The sequence below is a fragment of the Brienomyrus brachyistius genome, chromosome 3 (assembly GCF_023856365.1).
Source record: "Brienomyrus brachyistius isolate T26 chromosome 3, BBRACH_0.4, whole genome shotgun sequence".
NCBI lineage: Eukaryota > Metazoa > Chordata > Actinopteri > Osteoglossiformes > Mormyridae > Brienomyrus > Brienomyrus brachyistius.
Genome location: NC_064535.1, coordinates 26,552,068 through 26,571,185, shown reverse-complemented (window position 1 = coordinate 26,571,185; position 19,118 = coordinate 26,552,068). Strand labels below are relative to the sequence as shown.

At 47.9% G+C, this 19,118-nt stretch overlaps 1 protein-coding gene across 5 annotated transcripts in view; it reads right to left on the bottom strand.

Annotated features, from left to right (window-relative positions):
- LOC125738710 (neuron navigator 3-like) overlaps positions 1-19,118 on the bottom strand; it is a 191,789-nt gene that overhangs the window by 62,401 nt on the left and 110,270 nt on the right. For 3 of the 5 annotated variants that reach the window (XM_049007917.1, XM_049007920.1, XM_049007916.1), the window contains 4 exons: positions 10,226-10,343; positions 9,540-9,592; positions 2,487-2,559; positions 285-468 (listed from right to left, as the gene is read on the bottom strand). In XM_049007917.1, the coding sequence (XP_048863874.1) occupies positions 285-468; positions 2,487-2,559; positions 9,540-9,592; positions 10,226-10,343 (428 nt within the window). Of the gene's footprint in view, positions 1-284; positions 469-2,486; positions 2,560-9,539; positions 9,593-10,225; positions 10,344-12,452; positions 12,564-12,695; positions 12,944-19,118 lie in introns of those variants that run through there. The other 2 variants (XM_049007919.1, XM_049007918.1) reach the window with 2 other exon arrangements.

Here is a 19,118-nt window from a genome sequence, read left to right as displayed (position 1 = left end):
TTCAAAGAGGAGGCTTGCTGAAGTTGAATAATAATAAATTACGATAAATAGTAAATTATAATAAATTATAATAGATGTTTTCTGCAGATTCTCTCTCCTATTTCAGGAAGAATCATTTAGACAACAAATGTACTCTACAAATTCAAAAATGGAATTTCCGATGTTTCTGCCAGGAAGCTAATGAGTCAGAAATAAAACAAGATAGAATCTTTTAGAGCTTTAGTCTGTTATGGAGAAAGAAGTGGAGAAAGAAGTCAAAGGTAAGAAACAGGGGTTACATCTACCTCGACTGCATTTCTTGTGACTTGTGGTAACTCAGTGGCGCCGCCCCAGTGGCCTGCTGTGCAACTTGCTGCTGGAGTTCCACGAGGGACTGATAGTACTGCTGCTGTTGCTGCTGCTGCTGCTTGTAGCGGGACAGGCTGAAGAAAAGCCCCAGAATGGTCTTCAGATTGCCATTCCGGATCTCTGCGGAAGGTAGGGGATACGCACAAGCCTCAGACCACCAATGGTTAGACGGACCAGAAAAATAACAAACAAAAAAAGAGCTTTTATACTTAAACAGCCGAAACCAGCCCACAAAAATGAGGGGCGACCAGGAAGGAAGCTGCACAGATTACTCAGCGCTCCATCACTGCAGCATGTCATCACCCCCCACCGAGAAACTGACCTATCTATTAAATCTCCAAACAAATAACCCCTAAATATTGTAGCCTGCTGGGGTGCTACTCACAATCTCTGACCGCAGGGGCCTAAAAGTCAAGTCTTAGCAAATCAGGGGTTAATATAAATGCCATTTCTCAGGCTGAGGTTAACACTGAATGTGTGCTGGGATTTTCACACATGGTAATGTATCAAATTTACAGAGATGTACATGATAAACAAAAAAGAAATATATAAAGCAAGCAGCCAGGGGCAGATCTGTTACTGAAAACACCTTTTTAATGAGAGAGCTCAGAGGTCAGACTCGTTAAAACTAATAGGAAGGTTCCTACCTCTGTGTACCTAATAAAGTGGGTCCTCCCCTGTACTAACTATGTGTACCTAATAAAGTGGGTCCTCCCCTGTACTAACTATGTGTACCTAATAAAGTGGGTCCTCCCCTGAACTAACTATGTGTACCTAATAAAGTGGGTCCTCCCCTGTACCAACTATGTGTACCTAATAAAGTGGGTCCTCCCCTGAACTAACTATGTGTACCTAATAAAGTGGGTCCTCCCCTGTACCAACTATGTGTACCTAATAAAGTGGGTCCTCCCTGGTACTAACTATGTGTACCTAATAAAGTGGGTCCTCCCCTGTACCAACTATGTGTACCTAATAAAGTGGGTCCTCCCCTGAACTAACTATGTGTACCTAATAAAGTGGGTCCTCCCCTGAACTAACTATGTGTACCCAATAAAGTGGGTCCTCCCCTGAACTAACTATGTGTACCTAATAAAGTGGGTCCTCCCCTGTACTAACTACAGTATGTGTACCTAATAAAGTGGGTCCTCCCTGGTACTAACTACAATATGTGTACCTAATAAAGCGGGTCCTCTCCTGTACTAACTATGTGTACCTAATAAAGTGGCCATAGAGCCGTTTTGCAAAAGTCTCCCATTCATAGTTTTTTTACATATTGCATGTGTTCCTTGAAAATAATGGCCAATTTCTTTTCTTTTAGGTAAGTACAGTAGTTCCCTTGTGCATTCTATGCTTTGACATGCCAGCATGTATCCAGTCAAACAGATACTTATCTTTGTCACTTGACGGGGGGTCCTGTTAATTTTAAGAGGACAGTTATCATTCTTTTTAAATCCTGAGCGCTGTAGCCGATTATAACGAATTTGTTTTCTTGGAAAAGAGCGATGTGCCATCTCTGCATGTCCAGCAATCCTTTTCTTTCCTGACAGATCATTTATTACTGAGCATGGGGATGACAGCCAATTGAATTGGGTCACACTTTTTCTGTAAGGATCAGGGTAACCAATCCAGAAGCAGCATACATACCCAAAAATGCCTATTTTTGCAGCCTGTGACAGGATACAGTGAAAGTCTGGATTTCTGTCGAGCATCAAGTTTCAATCCCCTGTTCTTAAGGGATGTGAATTAGCGAGACCTTCATCCTTTGCCCCTTTTTCCTCATTGCATCACCCCCAAGACGCCCCCCACCGACACCCCCCGGCATGTTTAATGCAGCTCCCGACTGAGGCTTCACACAAGACTTCTGAAATCCTGAAACAGTGTCTCACTTCTGTAACACAAAGGCAACGTTTGACAAAATAACTCTGAGCTGCCTCCCTTCCATGATGATGATGGAAAGGCCGTCGACAGCAAACCGACGGTAATTGCAGAGCAGTTTCTTAATGATCCGTGGCAAGCAGCCGGGGTGCTTTTAGAGCCATTGTCTGGTGTGGCATTGGAGATGTCAGTCCCAACAGCCTCTGGTGGATTGAGGCGTCGTCGGTGATTGGCGGAGACAAGCGGCCGAGATGACGCCTTACCTTCGGCGGAGAGGCCCTGCGTGTTGACTCCCCGGGCTTCCAGAAAGCTGAGACAGACGTCCACATTCTCGATCTGAAAGACAGCGAGGAAAGGCCCTCAGAGCTGGGCCGAGGATGGGGTCTCACGTGGGAAGCACGAGAAGAACAGATGGACCACCTGAGGTGCGTCTTCAGAACCACCGGGACCCGACCCGTGTGTGGCCTGGCATCTGCCACATGTCCCCGGCCGCGGCACAGTGGGACCGGCACTTTAACAGATATAAACACCGGTCTACAGGTGCCAAAACACAGCAGGATCTCCAGCAGAGGGATACAGGTCCTACTTGAAGACACCTCTTTGGCTTCCTGCACGCGTTGTTTAAAAACGGCGTCTTTTTGCCCATCCTGGCTTAACAGCAAAGGTCTTTTACGGCACAGTCGGGAGGGAGCACGAGGCCGGACTGTGTCGCAGTCACCGCCGGTCACACCCTCTGTGCCGGGAAGCCGTCCAGTGCTAGCAAAGGGTAATGGACTCCCCACTGGTTTTGAGGCCATTCTATCACCTCGCAGAGTCCTGGCTCTCAGCTAACCCACAGAGCCAACGTGTGACAGGAGAACGGAGACCGAATGGCCGCCACACAACGCCAAGTCTGGGCTGTGCCAGTCTGGAGAAGGCCTGCCTCATATCAGAGGGTTTTATAAGGGACCAGGCCCTAGGCCCAGTGCAAGGAGGAAATACAACAAAAAACAAATAATAATTTCATTGTTCCCCAAATTGGCAAAATGGAAATGGGACATGGAAGAGCTAGCAAAGCATTTTTAAATACAATAGTTCACATCATAATACTTCATCGGTCATTTGACTGAAGAAACAAATAAGAAAATGTACAGGCTCTGGGCTAAAGACCATTGGGAGTGACTGACAAGCCCAGGGCCTCGGAACAGGGGCAGCAAAAAATTGTATATTGGTTCAAAACAAACCAAAATGAGATGTAATAAAACAGACTTGTGTGGAAACGGTCTCAGGACTGATGATTTAATTACAGTTTCCAAATATTTAGATTAACTTCTGGTAATCCCACGGCACTTATGTACCAAAGGAAATCAGCATCTGCTTTCAGTACAGCTACATAAGAGGACTCGTGGTTGTGTGATGAAATATTTAATGAATGACACAAGTTTAGGGGGCTGGCGTACCTATTAAAGCACAGCAGAAAACACTGTGACTGGAAGGCAGGTTTCCCAGCACATAAACGCAAAAAAAATAAGGATGGTAATGAAATACCCCTAGGGGTCGTCGTTGGGAGCCATGCGTGTTTCCCAAAGCCCTGCACCGCACCCCCAAAAGCAAAGTGAAGGAGTTTTGGGAATTCTTGGGTTCTGACCTCCGCTGGATTTGGTGAATGCGGTGTGAAGTTTTTAGCATTAAAGTTAAAATGCTGAGTGAGCGTTTAGTGTGTGTGGAAAGCACAACTGAGCCACAGAAATGACTCAGAACTACAAAACACATCTGAGCAAAGCTTCATCGGATTTATAACGACACTATTTACGATGCAGCCAATTACAGCCGGATTTCGACTAAAAGGAGTGTTAATGTTTTGCTACATTTTGCTATATAAACCTCAGTATTACTGGAAGAAAATGAGACCGCAAAATTTTGGGTTGTTTATAATGGAGGGACTTTTCCCAAAGGAAAGTGACTTTGAGAGCAGAATACGCAGCATCCCACCATCCACAGCAACACTCCCATTGTGAACATGAACACTGCTGATTTCGAACTGTTCACATTTGCTGATGGAAATTTTTATGCAGCTGACGGGTAGCGTGTTGTTGATTAAGGTCGTTAATTTTCTCCTGAAAAATTCCATTTGTAGAAGTTTGCTATTTTTCAGTTACAATCAGTGTCACAATCTACTGTATGAAATACTTAAGCTACAAAAATGCATGTTGGAACGAAGTATTCCATTCCAAAAATATCAGCTAACCATTCTTGAGCACGATAATAGAACCACACTGATACTTTGTTTGGAAAGTACCACTTCTTGGATAGAAATTGAAAAAAACTAATGACCCTTTGTATACTTACTGATGCAGTTATTCTTTTCATGACACCAACATTTACTAATAGAGGATTATAAAGAGATTCCGGAACTTTAAATATACCACTTTTATATGGTTCTTCTTAGAGAATAAATATTTTAATCGCTGTATTAAATGAACACTGCGATGAGCAGTTTGCTCCTGTAAATGGAAGACTTGATGCAAACATTTATCTATCCTTTCAACTAAATCACGAATGGAATTGGCTGTATAGTTTAAATGGACTTTTCCACAGATGCTGGAGTCTGACAAAAGTCTCGCATAAACACAGAGCCTGGCCGTTTCCATGCTTGGTAACCACACAATAATAACTACACCACTGGTGGTCCACACAAATCTGAACATTGCCAAGATCTCTGCTGGCACCACTCACAGGGTGCAAAAAACAAATGTAATAAAAAACACCAAATAATACCTAAGATTAAACCAAATAATATGCTCTTAAAAACTCATTTTGCACGGCAGCAACATCATTTGGCTGGTGAGATGCTGTTGATGGACCTCGACCTTTTGGAATTTGTTGCCAACGGTCCATCCCTAGGCAACAGCTTGCCAAACGAAGAGGAGGGAAAGAGAAGGGAAAAATGCAGACGAGGTTGCGGTGATGGCCCATAAATTCCTGAGGCTTATCCGGTCCAATTAAAGACCAAAATAATCCACATTGACACACCGCTTCTTCAAAGTGCCCAATGGCATGTATGGGTATCGAGGCATTCCACACAAAGTGGAGTCGGGTTTTGAAACCAACGGACCCACGGTACTTTGTCGTCATTTACGCGACTCTGACTTTGAGTGCGGTGTTTTCGCCGTGCGTGGGCAGCAGGTGGAGTAGTGGTTGAGGTTATGGATTTTAAGAGGATGATAGGGACAAAAAATATGAAGAGCGAAAGCGGAAGGACCACTCTCGCTCTCTTTAGGCTTTCAGCACCCCTTTCGCAACTTCCCACGGGTGACTCAGCGACTCCTCTCGAGTGTGCTGGTTAAGTGCCCCCTCCCTCATAAGAGAGGCACCCACACAGAAAGGACACCCAATGATTATTGCCTGGTAAATCCCTGCTGGTTTATAAAACCACTTTGCTGTAGATATCCATGCAAAAGAGCTTTATGTGTGACAAAGGAAGAGAGACACCCATTGTCAGAGATTAATTGAAACAGACCTGTAATCAATAAACCATTAAAATTAAAATTAAGATGGAGGACATTTGAAGGGTGCAGCGTTCTGTATTGGCGGGACATCGCCTTTCAGCCATGAACTAAGGGTGTAATTGGCAGCTTGATAAATTCTCCATGCAGGTGTGAGGAAATGAACAAACTGGGATGTGACAAGCATGTCTCCGCACAGAGATAGAGAAACGTCCCGCAGAGCAGTAGAATGATGTAGTTCCGCGATCAGCATGACTCCCTCACCATCTCCAAAGCCATGGACCAGTTCTCCACAGCAGAAGGCTGTCCATCATACCACCACCTGGGTGGACGAAACCCTCTCAATAAACATCCCCTTGGCCCAGTGGCCACCCCCTCGCCCCCCATCTCACTCAGACTGCAGTAGGGGTTAAGCATGACCGTTACGCCCCAAGTCTAAGCAGCGACCATCGGGGACACCACATTAATCAGAGCAAATAACCGCAGTATCACTGATATGAGCCAGGAACACGCCTGATGGCGAAAACGGCCTCTCACTGTGAAGTTCTCATCTCGTTTAATTTCACTCAGGTCGAACCTCACCAAAGTGATTCTGCACACAATTAACCATCACCGAGTCATTTGCATACAAATCTATAAAACCGACATTTTAAGCTTTTATTCTTATATAAGAATTTCTATTGTAGCGTCGTATGTGGGCCTGTTATTTGAGATATTGAGATGATATCAGAATTAATGTGGAATATGAAGGAGAAGAATCGCTAATGCACAAACTCATTTTCACCTTTAGGGACCGTCACATACAAACACCATTAGTTTCACTTTCACACGTGTCTGCCAGAGACGGTCCCTTAGTGTGGCTGTTTGCCTGGAAATGTTCAGACGTACCCTGAACGAAGGGGGGAGGGTGCAGCGTCTGCAACACCCCCCAAATAACAAGCAGCCCAATGAAAACAGACATTATTCATCGAAGCTGCTAGGAGGCCATCAGAATGCACTCCACCAGTCAGTCCAGCCAGAATCACAGCCGCAAAAGAAAGAGAAACCTCCAACCTGCCAGTTCCAACTCCATGGTGGGGGTGAGGTGGGGGGGGGGGGGCAGATCATGACTGAAAAGACTGAGAGGTCCAGGTGAACTACCCCAATATCATCTGAAGTGAAGGACAGATCAGTCAGATCTGTTTATCACAAACTCTTCTGCTACAGATTAGTCCTTCTCAGACTCATCCTTTCTGGACACAATCATTCTAAGGATTCACAGTCCTTCAAAGATTGGTCCTCCACAGATCTGTCTTTTACAGACCAATTAAGGCTTTTGTGAATCCTTAGAATGACAGGTTTCCAAACCTGTTGGATTAGTAGTTTGGAGCGACCCTAGAGTTCGGGAGACATTCTCCTGGAAGAACATCGACACACAAGACAAGGTCCACCATCTCTGCCAAAGATGCAATCACAGGATCACCAGGCTGCTGTCTTCCAGTGTTACAGTCCTTACCACCCACACAGATGGTAAGCCACTCTTCACAGACATATGTTTGGGCATTTGAGTGCTTGAGATCTTTATAGAAATGACTAGGGCTCTGTAGCAGTCCTGGGACCCCCCTGAAACCTGCAGGCTGGGTCACTAACAACAGGACGTTGAAAGAGACATTGATAAGCACAAATCCTGACCTAGATTATGGTTTACCTGGTCAATTTAGTATGAAGAGTCACATTCACAGATTATTCAACTGGTTGGTTGAAACAAAATCTTGGTCTGGATTTGTACTTTCTGGACCTGAACTTTCCACCACTTCCTTATACCCTCTCAGTGCTTTTCACCCCTTCTCCTCCCTGGACCTACAGCTCGGCTGTTTTGTTCAGCTCACCTTTAAAAACTCATGAAACACATTAATTAAGCACATAACCTGGGTGCATACAGGGGCGGGGGCTACAGGGCCACTGGCCCCAGCTGAAAGCTGATTGACCCCAGGAGTACCCTGAGGACACATCCAGTCAGGCTTTTAATTCCGATGAAGATTTTGTTCCCCTTCAGTTGATCGAACATTGCCAAACTGGCTCAAAGTGAGCAGAGCATGCGATGCAGACCGTGAACACCCGCCAAGACCACCGGGAAAATAAGAAGCCTGAGTGGCCCCATGCATGGTTCTGACCTGCAGCGCTCCACACCGACAGCTCTTGTCGCATTTGTAGACCACATGCAGATACCTCACGCCATTACTGTGTTCTTGTTCCATTAATCCCACCCCTGATGCCAAGGGACTGCTGCTCTTTTCCTTATTAAATAACACCAGGAGCAACGTTTGAGGACCACAGTGCTCCCCGCGGAATGGGGCGGTCTGCAACCGTGCATAGTTGGCTCATACCCCGCGACATATGCGATCCGGCCCACAAGCAAGCATAGCGGCGTCATGGCAACAAAGGACGACCTCACCGCACACGAGCGGTGGTGTTGCTAACTCAACAGTTAGCTGCTCCCAGCCTGAAATTTAGTCTCATTTGCCTCAGTCTGAGATTAATTAGCTCTCCCAAGAGCCACCGAATCAATGGAAAAAGTTTATCATGCATATCATTTGCATCTCATTTTCGTGCCCTGCTCAGCCTGATACTCCCACATCTAACCCGGGCACAGCGACAGCTGGGGGAGCAGTACTGTGGCCTCCCAAATCAGGGGTTATAAGCTTGATTCACACCCCCGGGGTTTCAGATGTGATTCCTGCCCACCTCCCGCTGTGTGTGTGCAGTTTATGGAGGTCCAAGGAGGCATGCGGCTAAGACAAACTGGTGTCTCCACGTCGTCCTTGGTTTCTGCCCGGAGATATACCGGCCTCCCATCCATACCTGCCCCGTGCTTCCTAGAATAGGTTCCGTAAGCCTTTGCTGGAACAGTGGTTCTAGGAAAGTGAGCGATTGATGCTTAACAGCCATTTTTTAAGCTGGGTTTCTAAGCAGCCTACTCTGCTCTCATTAGAATCGGCCAGAGTCTGCCTACAGAGGCGAAACAGCAGAACAGCATGCTCACATCTCAAAGGGAACGTCTCCAGTAAGTGACTTGAGTGATGAATTCCCCCACACGCTCTCCTACCAAGGTGACCTCTGCCCAGAAATAATGAGAACCCCTGCAGAAACTGCCATTTCACTCCCGGTCCACCCGGTCCTCTCCACCACACCTCTGCCATCTCACTTCCCACCCAGCTGTCGAGGTCAAAGGGCACCCAAACAATCCATCCGAAGGCGGAGCTGGCCCATATCCGGCCCAGGGGAGCCCAGTGGTTATGTCACTGGGGCCTTACCCCCCCCAAGTACAGAAATCCCGCTGGTTTACTGAGGGACGGAGTCCTATCTGCTCCGGACCATGACAGGCAACTTGAAAATAAAGCCCAAACAATACAACCTACAGGAAACAACAAAAAAAAAAAACACTGACCTAGCAAAAGTAACCATCTGACAAGAAGGACGACCCGCATGTGTTTGGGGAGTCATTAGAATAAGACTCTGGGAACAGGATCGGAGAAAAAAACGGCAAGCGTGCTCAAAACTTGGCTCCAGCTCTTTGCTGCAGCATCGTGCCGACTGCAAGCGCCTGAGAACTGATTAACTCGTTACCGGCTCCATTAATTACAAGAAAATACAGAGCAGAGCATGAACAAGCTTAACGAACTCACCGGAGTATCCCATCAGGTGCAAAAACATCCTTTTTAGCAGTAACAATCTGAAGGAATATTTTTGGCTGCCAAGACATCTCACCTTCTGATGGAACGGGACCAAAGCACGCACAGCGTGCGGTCCTCGCGTCGGCAACGCACGTCGCTACGAGAGAGGCAGACTCACCATTTGCGATTGGCTCCTGGGACAGCCATTGATGTCTTCCACCTTTTCATTTGCTGGAAGGGCAGGGAGGAAAGTGTTAGCTGATGAGGGAATGCGAGGACACACTGCGCAGGGGGAAAAGAAGGACGAGATGGCGAGCCAGTGCTGACACCAGGACGGAGGACGGTGCCTGTCTGACGACCCGTGTAAAGTTTTGAGACAGTCCTGGGTAGGGGGGGGGAGTGTGTGGAATGGGGAGGAGGGGGTAAATCCAGGGCTCTCCAGGCTCCCTAAAGAGCACACATGGAAGACACATGCTTTAATAGAGCCCACAAAGTTTACTAGCCGGCTGGGCACACGCCAGCTCCGTAGATCACCATTGGCTGATGCAGGAGGGGGCGGGGCCACACCGTCCACTCTCTGACTGAATACCGCAGCCAATCACCATGCATTCTAGCTCACTGCATTGGGGACTATGAGGCAGACCCTTTTTTCTGGGGAGGGAGAAAGTGTGTCCAGGTACTGCAGCGTTAATAAGGATGTTCTGATCCTGAGTTAGTCTGCAGATAACAGCTTCCAACTCCATTTTAGGAGAAGGAAGTTTTCTTGGGATGGGATTAATTAAAAATCCTTTAAATAGCACGTACACAATGTCATTTTGCAAGCAAGTGAACAGGGCATGCATTCAATGACACGCAGGGACCCACCTATGATCTGGATGATCTCCGCCAGTAGGACGCCGTCGGTGATGTCCTGTGTGAGGTCCTTGATAAGCCGTGGGCAGCCGGATTTGGCCAGGAAGTGATTGGCCCAATCAGTGTAGATCTGTGTGGGGCAGAGAAGACGGGGCATTGAGGAAAGCTGGACAGACACTGGCATCTAATCTGGAGTGAATTATCCTTAGAGGAGGGGGTCACAGTGGTCCAAGGGTCAGGCCACCCAACCAGTGTCTGCCTGTGGCTCAGGGGGTTAGGAACCTGTGGTCTCACTCAGAAGTTTGTTAGTTCAAATCCCAAGACTGACAGAGAGATTTTACAATTTGGCCCTTAAGCAAAACCCTTAACCTCCAATTGCCCCAGGGACTGGTTGACCCCCCCCCCCCTTTTTTTAAAAAAAAAGCATGTGACTTTGCATAAAAGCATCTGTTTTTAATAATCATAATCACCGACTGATTTAGGCTCATCAAACATCACATGACGTATGAAAGCACCTACCAGAGATGGCAAAAGAAGAAATAAACCACGTACAGAAGACTACTGCTCTTCATACCAGCCAGAAGTCCTTCCTATAACCTCTGGATAAACTCTCCTTCTAACACTGTCTATGCAATGTGGCAGATCTATGATAAAGACAAACCCATTAACAACCCAATGTTCTGCAGATACTATACCACCTGCTGCGTTGGTCTAGACGCGGTTGGCTGTGCTAAGATCTACATCACAATGATAACAAAGACGATAATTCGCTTAAAAAAGAGGGAGGGGTCTCGTACATCGTCACGCTCGTTAGGGGGCCCGGTTGTGTGAAGGCACAGGTCACCATTGTAAAATCACCGTGCAGTTGATTAACGGCCCACTGTGAGCTGCAGTGGGAAGGCCCGCTTTGCACCAGCCCCAATTAAGCACATTTTTCCTCTCCTTGGGGAAATGCCGCCCTTCAAACATCCCAGAATTCAAAGCTTTATCTGTTGTGGCTTGGTGCCCCTCCCACCTCCAAAAGCCAAAAGCCGCGAGGATGCCCACCGTCGGCGCTACACATCGGAACGCAGTCCCAACCACAGCTACGCAGTCGCATTAACCCCCCCCCCAACCACCAGCAATCCAACCCCTCCCTGCATCAAAAAAAAAAATAATGCTGACACGGACATCCCGACAAATGCCATCGTGCCCAGTCACAACCCAACAGAAAATGACGCCCCCAATCTCTGCACCCCTCCCTCCCCAACATGGAGAAACCCAATCCTGATTACCAGCAGCTCACAGTAATGACAGAGACACCGGGATCCATATAATCTGCAGCTAAGACTTGCCAGCCCAACAAGGACATATGCAGGTGGGTAATATACGGTGGTGGGGGGGGGGGGGGGGGGTGTCAGTGATATCCTACAGCAGTGAGTGGCGCCTCCAGGGGAGAAAAGGCAAAATAATGAGTGTCGCACTGACAGAGAGAGAGGAGCAGAGAACGATAAGCAATGGTGCTCCTGTGGGACATCCTCTGTCATCCTCTAACTTCCTGAGCCGCGAGTCACAGCAAGAAGCTGCCAGGCAACTTAGCGAGGAATCCCCACGTGTGCCAGTCCGACTCGGAGCGATCTGGAAGATCGAAAAGTCAATAAAGCATATGCATCATCTCTCAGCGCTTTTCCCGTGAAAACTTTCAGGATGTTTCCGACGATCGGACCTGGGGGGGCCATACTCTATACAAATTGCAGTGTTCCTGTTCTGCGCAAAGGTAGGACAGACATAGGCAAGTTAGCAGGCAGCCCCGGGTTTACAAGGGTGCCAAACGGTGCAGAGCACCCTCAGATTAATAATGTGGACCCTCAGGTGAAAGTCCATCAGTCAATGACAGTGACATGCTTGTTGAGATCACGTCCCCTCAGTAACTCTAGATGCACCAGTATTGATTTTGTTCTGGACCCGCCATTTTTAGGGATGTAAACACCTTAACTAGGGAAAAAATGCCTGAAAGAAGCAGGAACACTGATATATGGATAGCACGGCCCTGAACACCCATCCATCAGAAAAGGGCATGCAGTTAGTGTCGCACAGTGCTCAAGGTTAAACGCTTTTATCACACTTGCCAACGAGATATAAATAAAAATGCGTGCAGAGAACCGCATGAAATGACAACAGTGGATAGACGAATAGCTCGGATTGGCATCGCCCTCCCAAACCCCCCCCGCCCCCCCCCGCCCCGTACCCCACAGGATACCTGGAACACGGAGCCAGGCAAGTTTTCCCAAGCCTGGACGAGCACGACGCACATCTCAAGCTGAAACGCACGCCTTTACGAGCTCAAACAAACATCTGATGCATGCCACAGTCGTACCAAAAATGCAGTGTGGTCTCTTTAAGGCTAAGGACTGTGATTTGCTCACTGCGAAGCATCCTGCCTCCCCCGGTGCTGGTCCTGACTCACTGCCCTTCCCTCCCAAACACAGCAGGTGGGACTCACTCGTTCTCATTGTTGGCTATCGCCGGACTTTAAAGTGCTCCCGGGTACACATCTGCACCGGCGACGTCGCCTCCTTCCTGGCCACTGTCTCCACTCTTCCCTCTCTTGATCTCTTTCTCTCTCTCACTCCTTCCCTCAGCTTCTTAACGTGGCACGACTGCAGCGGACAGCAGTGGCGGGACTCCGGGAGAGGTCACAACGCGGCATCGGCAGCCGACCAAGAGACGGCGAGATCTACGGCACTGCGAACAGCCACTGGCAGGAAACAGACGGAGCGCCTTCGAGCCCGCAGTGCCTACGGTGCAGGTGCAGTGAGCGGTGCGCAGTGGCTCCTGTCCACCACCAGGGGGAGACATCATCCAAGGAAAAAGTTGGGACGCGAGATACGGTTAATTAGCCGTGTCTCTGCGATGATGACCTGGTCTCAGGTGACACTGGCCACACAGGAGAGCTACACAGGTTAAATCTGACTACAGAACAGAAAACACAGATATCTCACAGCACCACATGGAGCTTTGAAAGCACATGTGAGATCAAAGTCTGTCTGTGAAACAGCAGTGAGTCAGAGAGAAAGGATCGCACACGTCGTTTGTAGAAATCGCAACAAGACCCATAAAAAGTCAAGCTCTTACAAAGAAAAGAACCACAATGTTTCAAAAAAATAAGACACATTATTCCGAGAAACTCAAACATGCATTCCTTTCTGTCCATTCGCCTAAGCCTGACGTAAATCTACATCTGATCTCAAGTCTTTATTGTTGCCCTTGCTGTCGCTGCTGAATTCTGGGTAGGATTCCCGAAGTTCTTACTTTCAGTACCTGTGAGTGGAAGTGCTGACATGTGGCTGGCCTCAGGGTCAGCCGGCCGACCCAGAGCTGCAGTGAACGCACCTGCACAGTAACTGATCTCCGGTCAAACCCGGCAGAGCTACATGGCCCTCAGGTGAGATCCCTGCCCTCGCGGGAAGCGGAAGGCCAGGCTGTAAATTGCTCTGCAAGATTCTGTAGCTGCTGCCACTTAATCACTTCTTCAGGCCAATTTCTCCATCCGGAAACGCTCGGGGGCATAGTCAGAAATTCTGTGACCCCTGGGAAAATACCACTTTGGGCCCCCTCGGTAGATTCTGCTGGAGGGAGGGGGGTGTCCTCAGTGGGCCCACTGGGTTTTGGGCCCCCCCTGAATCTGCCAGGATATCCATGCCCCTCTGCCACTGCCTGGTAGCACCAACAGAAACCACACAGACAGCAGAGACCACAGCAACAGGATGGGAGACTTTTACAAACAAGTCAAGTTATGAAATGCACTCAGTGGCCACTCCATTAGATACACCTGCCAGCTAATACAAACAGCCCACTCTTCCAAACAGGGAGCCACGTGGCTGCAACTGAACATACAGCGCATGCCAGCAGGCTCAGGCACCTAAGTGCAGCGCAGTCTTTAAACAGCTTAGACACAATAACTATTTATTTCTTTTGCAGGCACTTTTATCCCAATTGAAACCCAGGTCAGACGATTCCTGGAGCAATTGGGGGGTTAAGGGCTCTACTCAAGGGCCCAATGGTGACATCATGCCAACAACTCCGGGATTTAAGCCAATGACCTTCCAATTACAGACACAGGATCCTATCCCACTGAGCCATGTGATCTAAGCTATTTTGAACATGGTGTGATAGTGGATGAATGGATGTATGAATGGATGGATGTATGGATGTATGGATGGATGTATGAATAGATGTTTGGATAGATGGATGTATGGATGTATGGATGGATGGATGTTGCTGCCAGCCATATTGTTTACAGGACTTCAGACACAACCCGCCCTCCGGGTTTTTTCACACGCTACAGTGTCTCGTTTGTAAAGTGGTGTTGGGCTGGCATGGCACGATGAACCAAAAAACATCCAGCCGGCTGCAGTGCTCTGGACAAAAATACCGTCTTAATGAGAGGTGCCAGCGGAGAATGGCCAGACTCGTTAAAGCTAACTGGAAGGCCACAAATGCAAAAATAACCGCTCAGATCAAGTGGTGGGGAGAACGGCTCCTTTAAATGCTCATCGACTCTCTAAGTAGTTCTGGGGGAGTCGTACCTGGTGCTACTTAGATCTAGCTAATAAAGTAACCACTGAGTGCATCACGCATACTAACCAGGACAATTACGAACAAATCCATCTCCGGCCAACTGACATTATTTCTGTCGACGTGGCATGAAGCGGGAGCCTTTGGCTACGTCCTCATTTTCCAGCTCAGAAAAGAGCTGATAATACGAGACACCATGACAAAACACAGGAGATGCATGACCTGCAAAGTCTACGACTTTAAGCTTCTCAAGCTTTGGTTAAGAAGCTTCTAGCTGAAAGAGTCCACAGAAGGATCCCTGCCAAGGCCTAAGCCTCTAACCTCGCTGTCAGACGTCCAGTCCATTCCACACTGTTCCAGCAGTATTACCCAAAAAAAAAAAACTACGGGCTACCCATCAAGCCATCCGGACAAACAAGAAAAAAGAGAATTAACCCCGAATGTCCCAGTGTGATGCTCAATAATAACAAACCGTCTTTATTTAGCAACTCCTTGTGCTTAGAACAACTCAAATAGCTGGAAGGCTGAGAGATAATTTCCATGCATCTCCCAAAAGATCCAGCGAAGACTCGCGGCTGCTGGTTTCACCAGGTCACGCATAGATGCTCACTGCCCAATGCATCCCCCTGGTTGAGCCCAAAACGCAAACACTTCTGAAAGCGAAATTAAGGATAATCATAGATGGTCTTGGTGCCTTGACCACGGAAAGACTAAGATCAGTCAAAGACAGTCACGCAGGAAGTGTGAGACATGCCAACTCTGCATTGAATCGCAACTACACAGCACACCACTCCCCAGATGATCTGGAAGTGGTTCTCCAGGGTGGGTATGCCACATTTGTTCTTCAGCAGACCAATGATGTATCCTCAAATCATATACACCAATGAGCCAGAACATTATAACCTCCCTCATGTTAAGCAAATAATGTTAAATATCTAGTAAAAATGTCATGGTCTGGGATATATTAGATGATAAGCTAACAATTGGTTGATGATAAGCTAACAATTGATTGAGTGCGTATCTAGAGTGGACTGAGAAGGGAGAAACCACAATCCAGCAAGAGGGTGGATCAGGGGAGCACTGTGTCGCGCCAATGAATCAAGCCAACTTTATTCACCTCACATGGGGGTGGCCGTGATGTTTTTGCTCATTTCTGTATTTCTGAAAACAGCATTTTTAAAAGCAGTACACTTCAGATGGGCTCATTGTTGAACGAGGGGGAAAATGCCGCCATTTGTGTACAGCTCCTGTTTCAGTAATTCACTGAAGGTCAAAACCTCAGTACATATCAACTTCCTGCTAAAATCAGCATGCTGCACAGCACCCTGAGACTGTGCCAAGCTCCATGTGGACCAAGCTGCCTGGCGTCTTGGCCTGGATCAAATCGCATCTGGAGATTGGCGTAGCTTTTCCTCTTTCTCCAAATCTACTACCTTGATTAGACTGGGCAGAATTGTCGTCCTGCTTCTTCGCTGCCCAAATAATCCAGCCACTGTGGTCCTGTGAAAAGCCACAGTTCACCCGCTACACTGGGCATTTCAGGCCAGAAAGTCCTCAACCAAAAATTTTAAGAGTTTTATGTTTAAATTGGATAACATGTCACTACTTGGATCTCTGGGGTGCTTTCAGCAGTGGTTGGGCAGGGAAAAGAAATATGCTTATGACTTGCTTACTGCAATTAATATGAATTATATCCTCCATTAATTTTCGTGCTCCAGCTAAAGAAGGCAGGTCTTCAGAGGATTTCACAGCACATAAACTCGCTGACTAAGTCTGAATATTCAACGCTTTATCGATCTTAAACCTGATAAGCTTTTCAGAAACTTACAAGGTGAAATCATGAAAGAAACTCCCAAAAGTCAATCGGTAGTTCATTAACACCAGACCGCAGAGTCCCCGTTCAGCGAGGGGGGGGGGGGGGCATTATCAGGTCCTTCGACTGGGACACCCCATGGATCATCGAGTGCTGTTAGTGATTCGTCTATTAGAGGGGGCGGGGCCAATTCCGCTACAGTGACGGGCCTGGCCCGTAATTCGGAACAGCACCGGAACCTCTGCATTTCCTGCCTGCCGAGCTACTCTTGGAATTCCAAAGTTCTCCCCCACTTCAAACTCCTCAGGCACAATGGTCTTGGTAGTAGACTTGCTCAACAGCCCCAGTGTGCGGCAGCCGGATAATGGCCGACACTGAGCGACCTGAGATTTTGAGATCAAGAGTCCAGGTCCCCTACAAGCTGTCTATGAACAATCCAGCATCGGGTGTATCACATAACTGACGGAAATATAAGAACATGAAGAAAACTAATGCAGGAAAGAGGAACCTCTTCGTTGAGGAATTCCAGTGGATTCCCATTCGACATGCATTAGACTGCATATCTAGAGTGTGAACATCTGTGGATACAGCCGTGTGTATGATTTCTCTTGCGGTCGAGCGACATTCCACCTGCTCTTGGCCTTTTCACCACTTTGGTGGAGAGCACATCTGGGTGGCCAAACGACCACACAGAGCTTGATACACTCATACACTCAGGAATTATGTCTTCCTCCTATTAGGATGGCAAATCCAGCGCTCGGTTGGTTTGACGCTCGCCAGTCGGCTTATGTCATGCTACACGAGCTAATACGTCCAGTTCCTTTTGCTTCTTGGAAGGCGAGCAGCCATCGAGGATAACTCCAATCTCAAAAGCAAATCTGTACCACCAGACAGAGACAAGCTCCCTCAATGTCACAAGACAAGGAGGGAATCCTGGTCGCGGGAGCCGGACGCTAATTGAAAAAGCAGAGACAGATTAAATAAAGCAGCATTGCATGGGTAAGGAAGGCCGTAGCGTAGCCCTGAGTGAACCAGACATTAATTAGGAAGCCTTATCGAAGGCCTGCGCCACCCTTAGCATAAAGATATCTGGTACGTCCGAGGAAAATGAAGGATTCTTATTTGCACAATTGCACTGCAATGTGCCAAACGTAGCACACCAATTGACCTTGGCTCTACATCGGAAGACGGTGTGTGGCTCAGTGGGGTAAAGCTTCTGTGCCTGTGACTGGAAGGTTGCTGACTGAAGCCTGAGCTTCAGCAGAATAGCGACACATCTCTATAAACCCCTGAAAAAGGTCCGGGGGGGGGGGGGGTGTCAGATACATGGCTGACCACGTCCTTAGACCCTAAACTTTACTCTCAACTGTAAATATGTCTCAACAGAGAGCTACAGGTAGATACACAATAAGAAGCATTCAGATGTACCTGTCTTTGTTTAAATGGCAAATAAAGAATCATTTAATTTCATTTTTTTTCCCTCTGCAGTTAAATAATGTGTTATTTTAATACCATTTGTGACTCCCAGCCTGGGAAAAGCAGAGAGTCGCTAAAAAATTACAGATGTGCTGGATGGCGTCAACGCTGCCAGGATCAACCTCGGATGACAAGCGCGTCCTCGTTTTGGTGCGCGTCCCATCGGCGGCCAAACTCCGGGCCTGAATTCCGTCCTGGCCGTCCAGAACGATCCCTCGGGAGGCGGGTCTGGGTCTCTGCTTGCGGCTGAACCAGCAGCACCAGAGCAGGTGTAAATCACAGACACATTCTTTCATCGAGGTCACAGCTGTCCGGTCCAAACCTCCCCCCTGCATTTTGTGATGCAGGAATTCTCTTACTGTTTAACACTCACGGGTATAAGCGGGCAAATTATTTTTAAGTGGCTGTGTTCTAGATAGGTACTGTGACTGGACTCTGTAATGAAGCTGGCTCCGCGGCTGCATTTAATTAGCACCACCCACTTCAGGCCCCGTGTACATAGGCAGCCAGGAATGTTTAGGAGTGACCAATCAGCACGTCCAGAGGTGTCCCTAGGGGCGGGGCATGACTCAGCAGGCTCCAGAGAGGGCGAGAGCAGGCAGCCAATGACTGAGCAGCATTCCATCTCAGTTTCACCAGCAGAAGCAAGAAAAAAAGAATGTGTAGTTTGACCTGCAGGTGACGTAACAGATCTGTGCAGCAAAAATGATGGCACCTAGATCGTTTAAATCCTGCTATGTGTCTCCCATCACAGATACACATATACAACCCCCCTCCTGCTCTCCAGTTACCCCGGCCTCAGTGGCTGATGCAGCACCTAGCAAAATGTGAGACTCCCCCAGAACTGGCGTGATCTCTCAGCTGGGCAGGGCAAGCGGGCACCAGCCCAGGCGTCAGTCTCTCCAGGGGAGGGGGGGAAGGGCGGGGCCATTCAAGGACTGACTGGGGAGTCGCTGCTTTTTGGGATTCACACAAAACGGCAAACTGCAAGAATGTGATGCGCAACCCCTCAAGAACTCACTGATGACCCCCACCTAAATTACAGAGAATTAAATAATT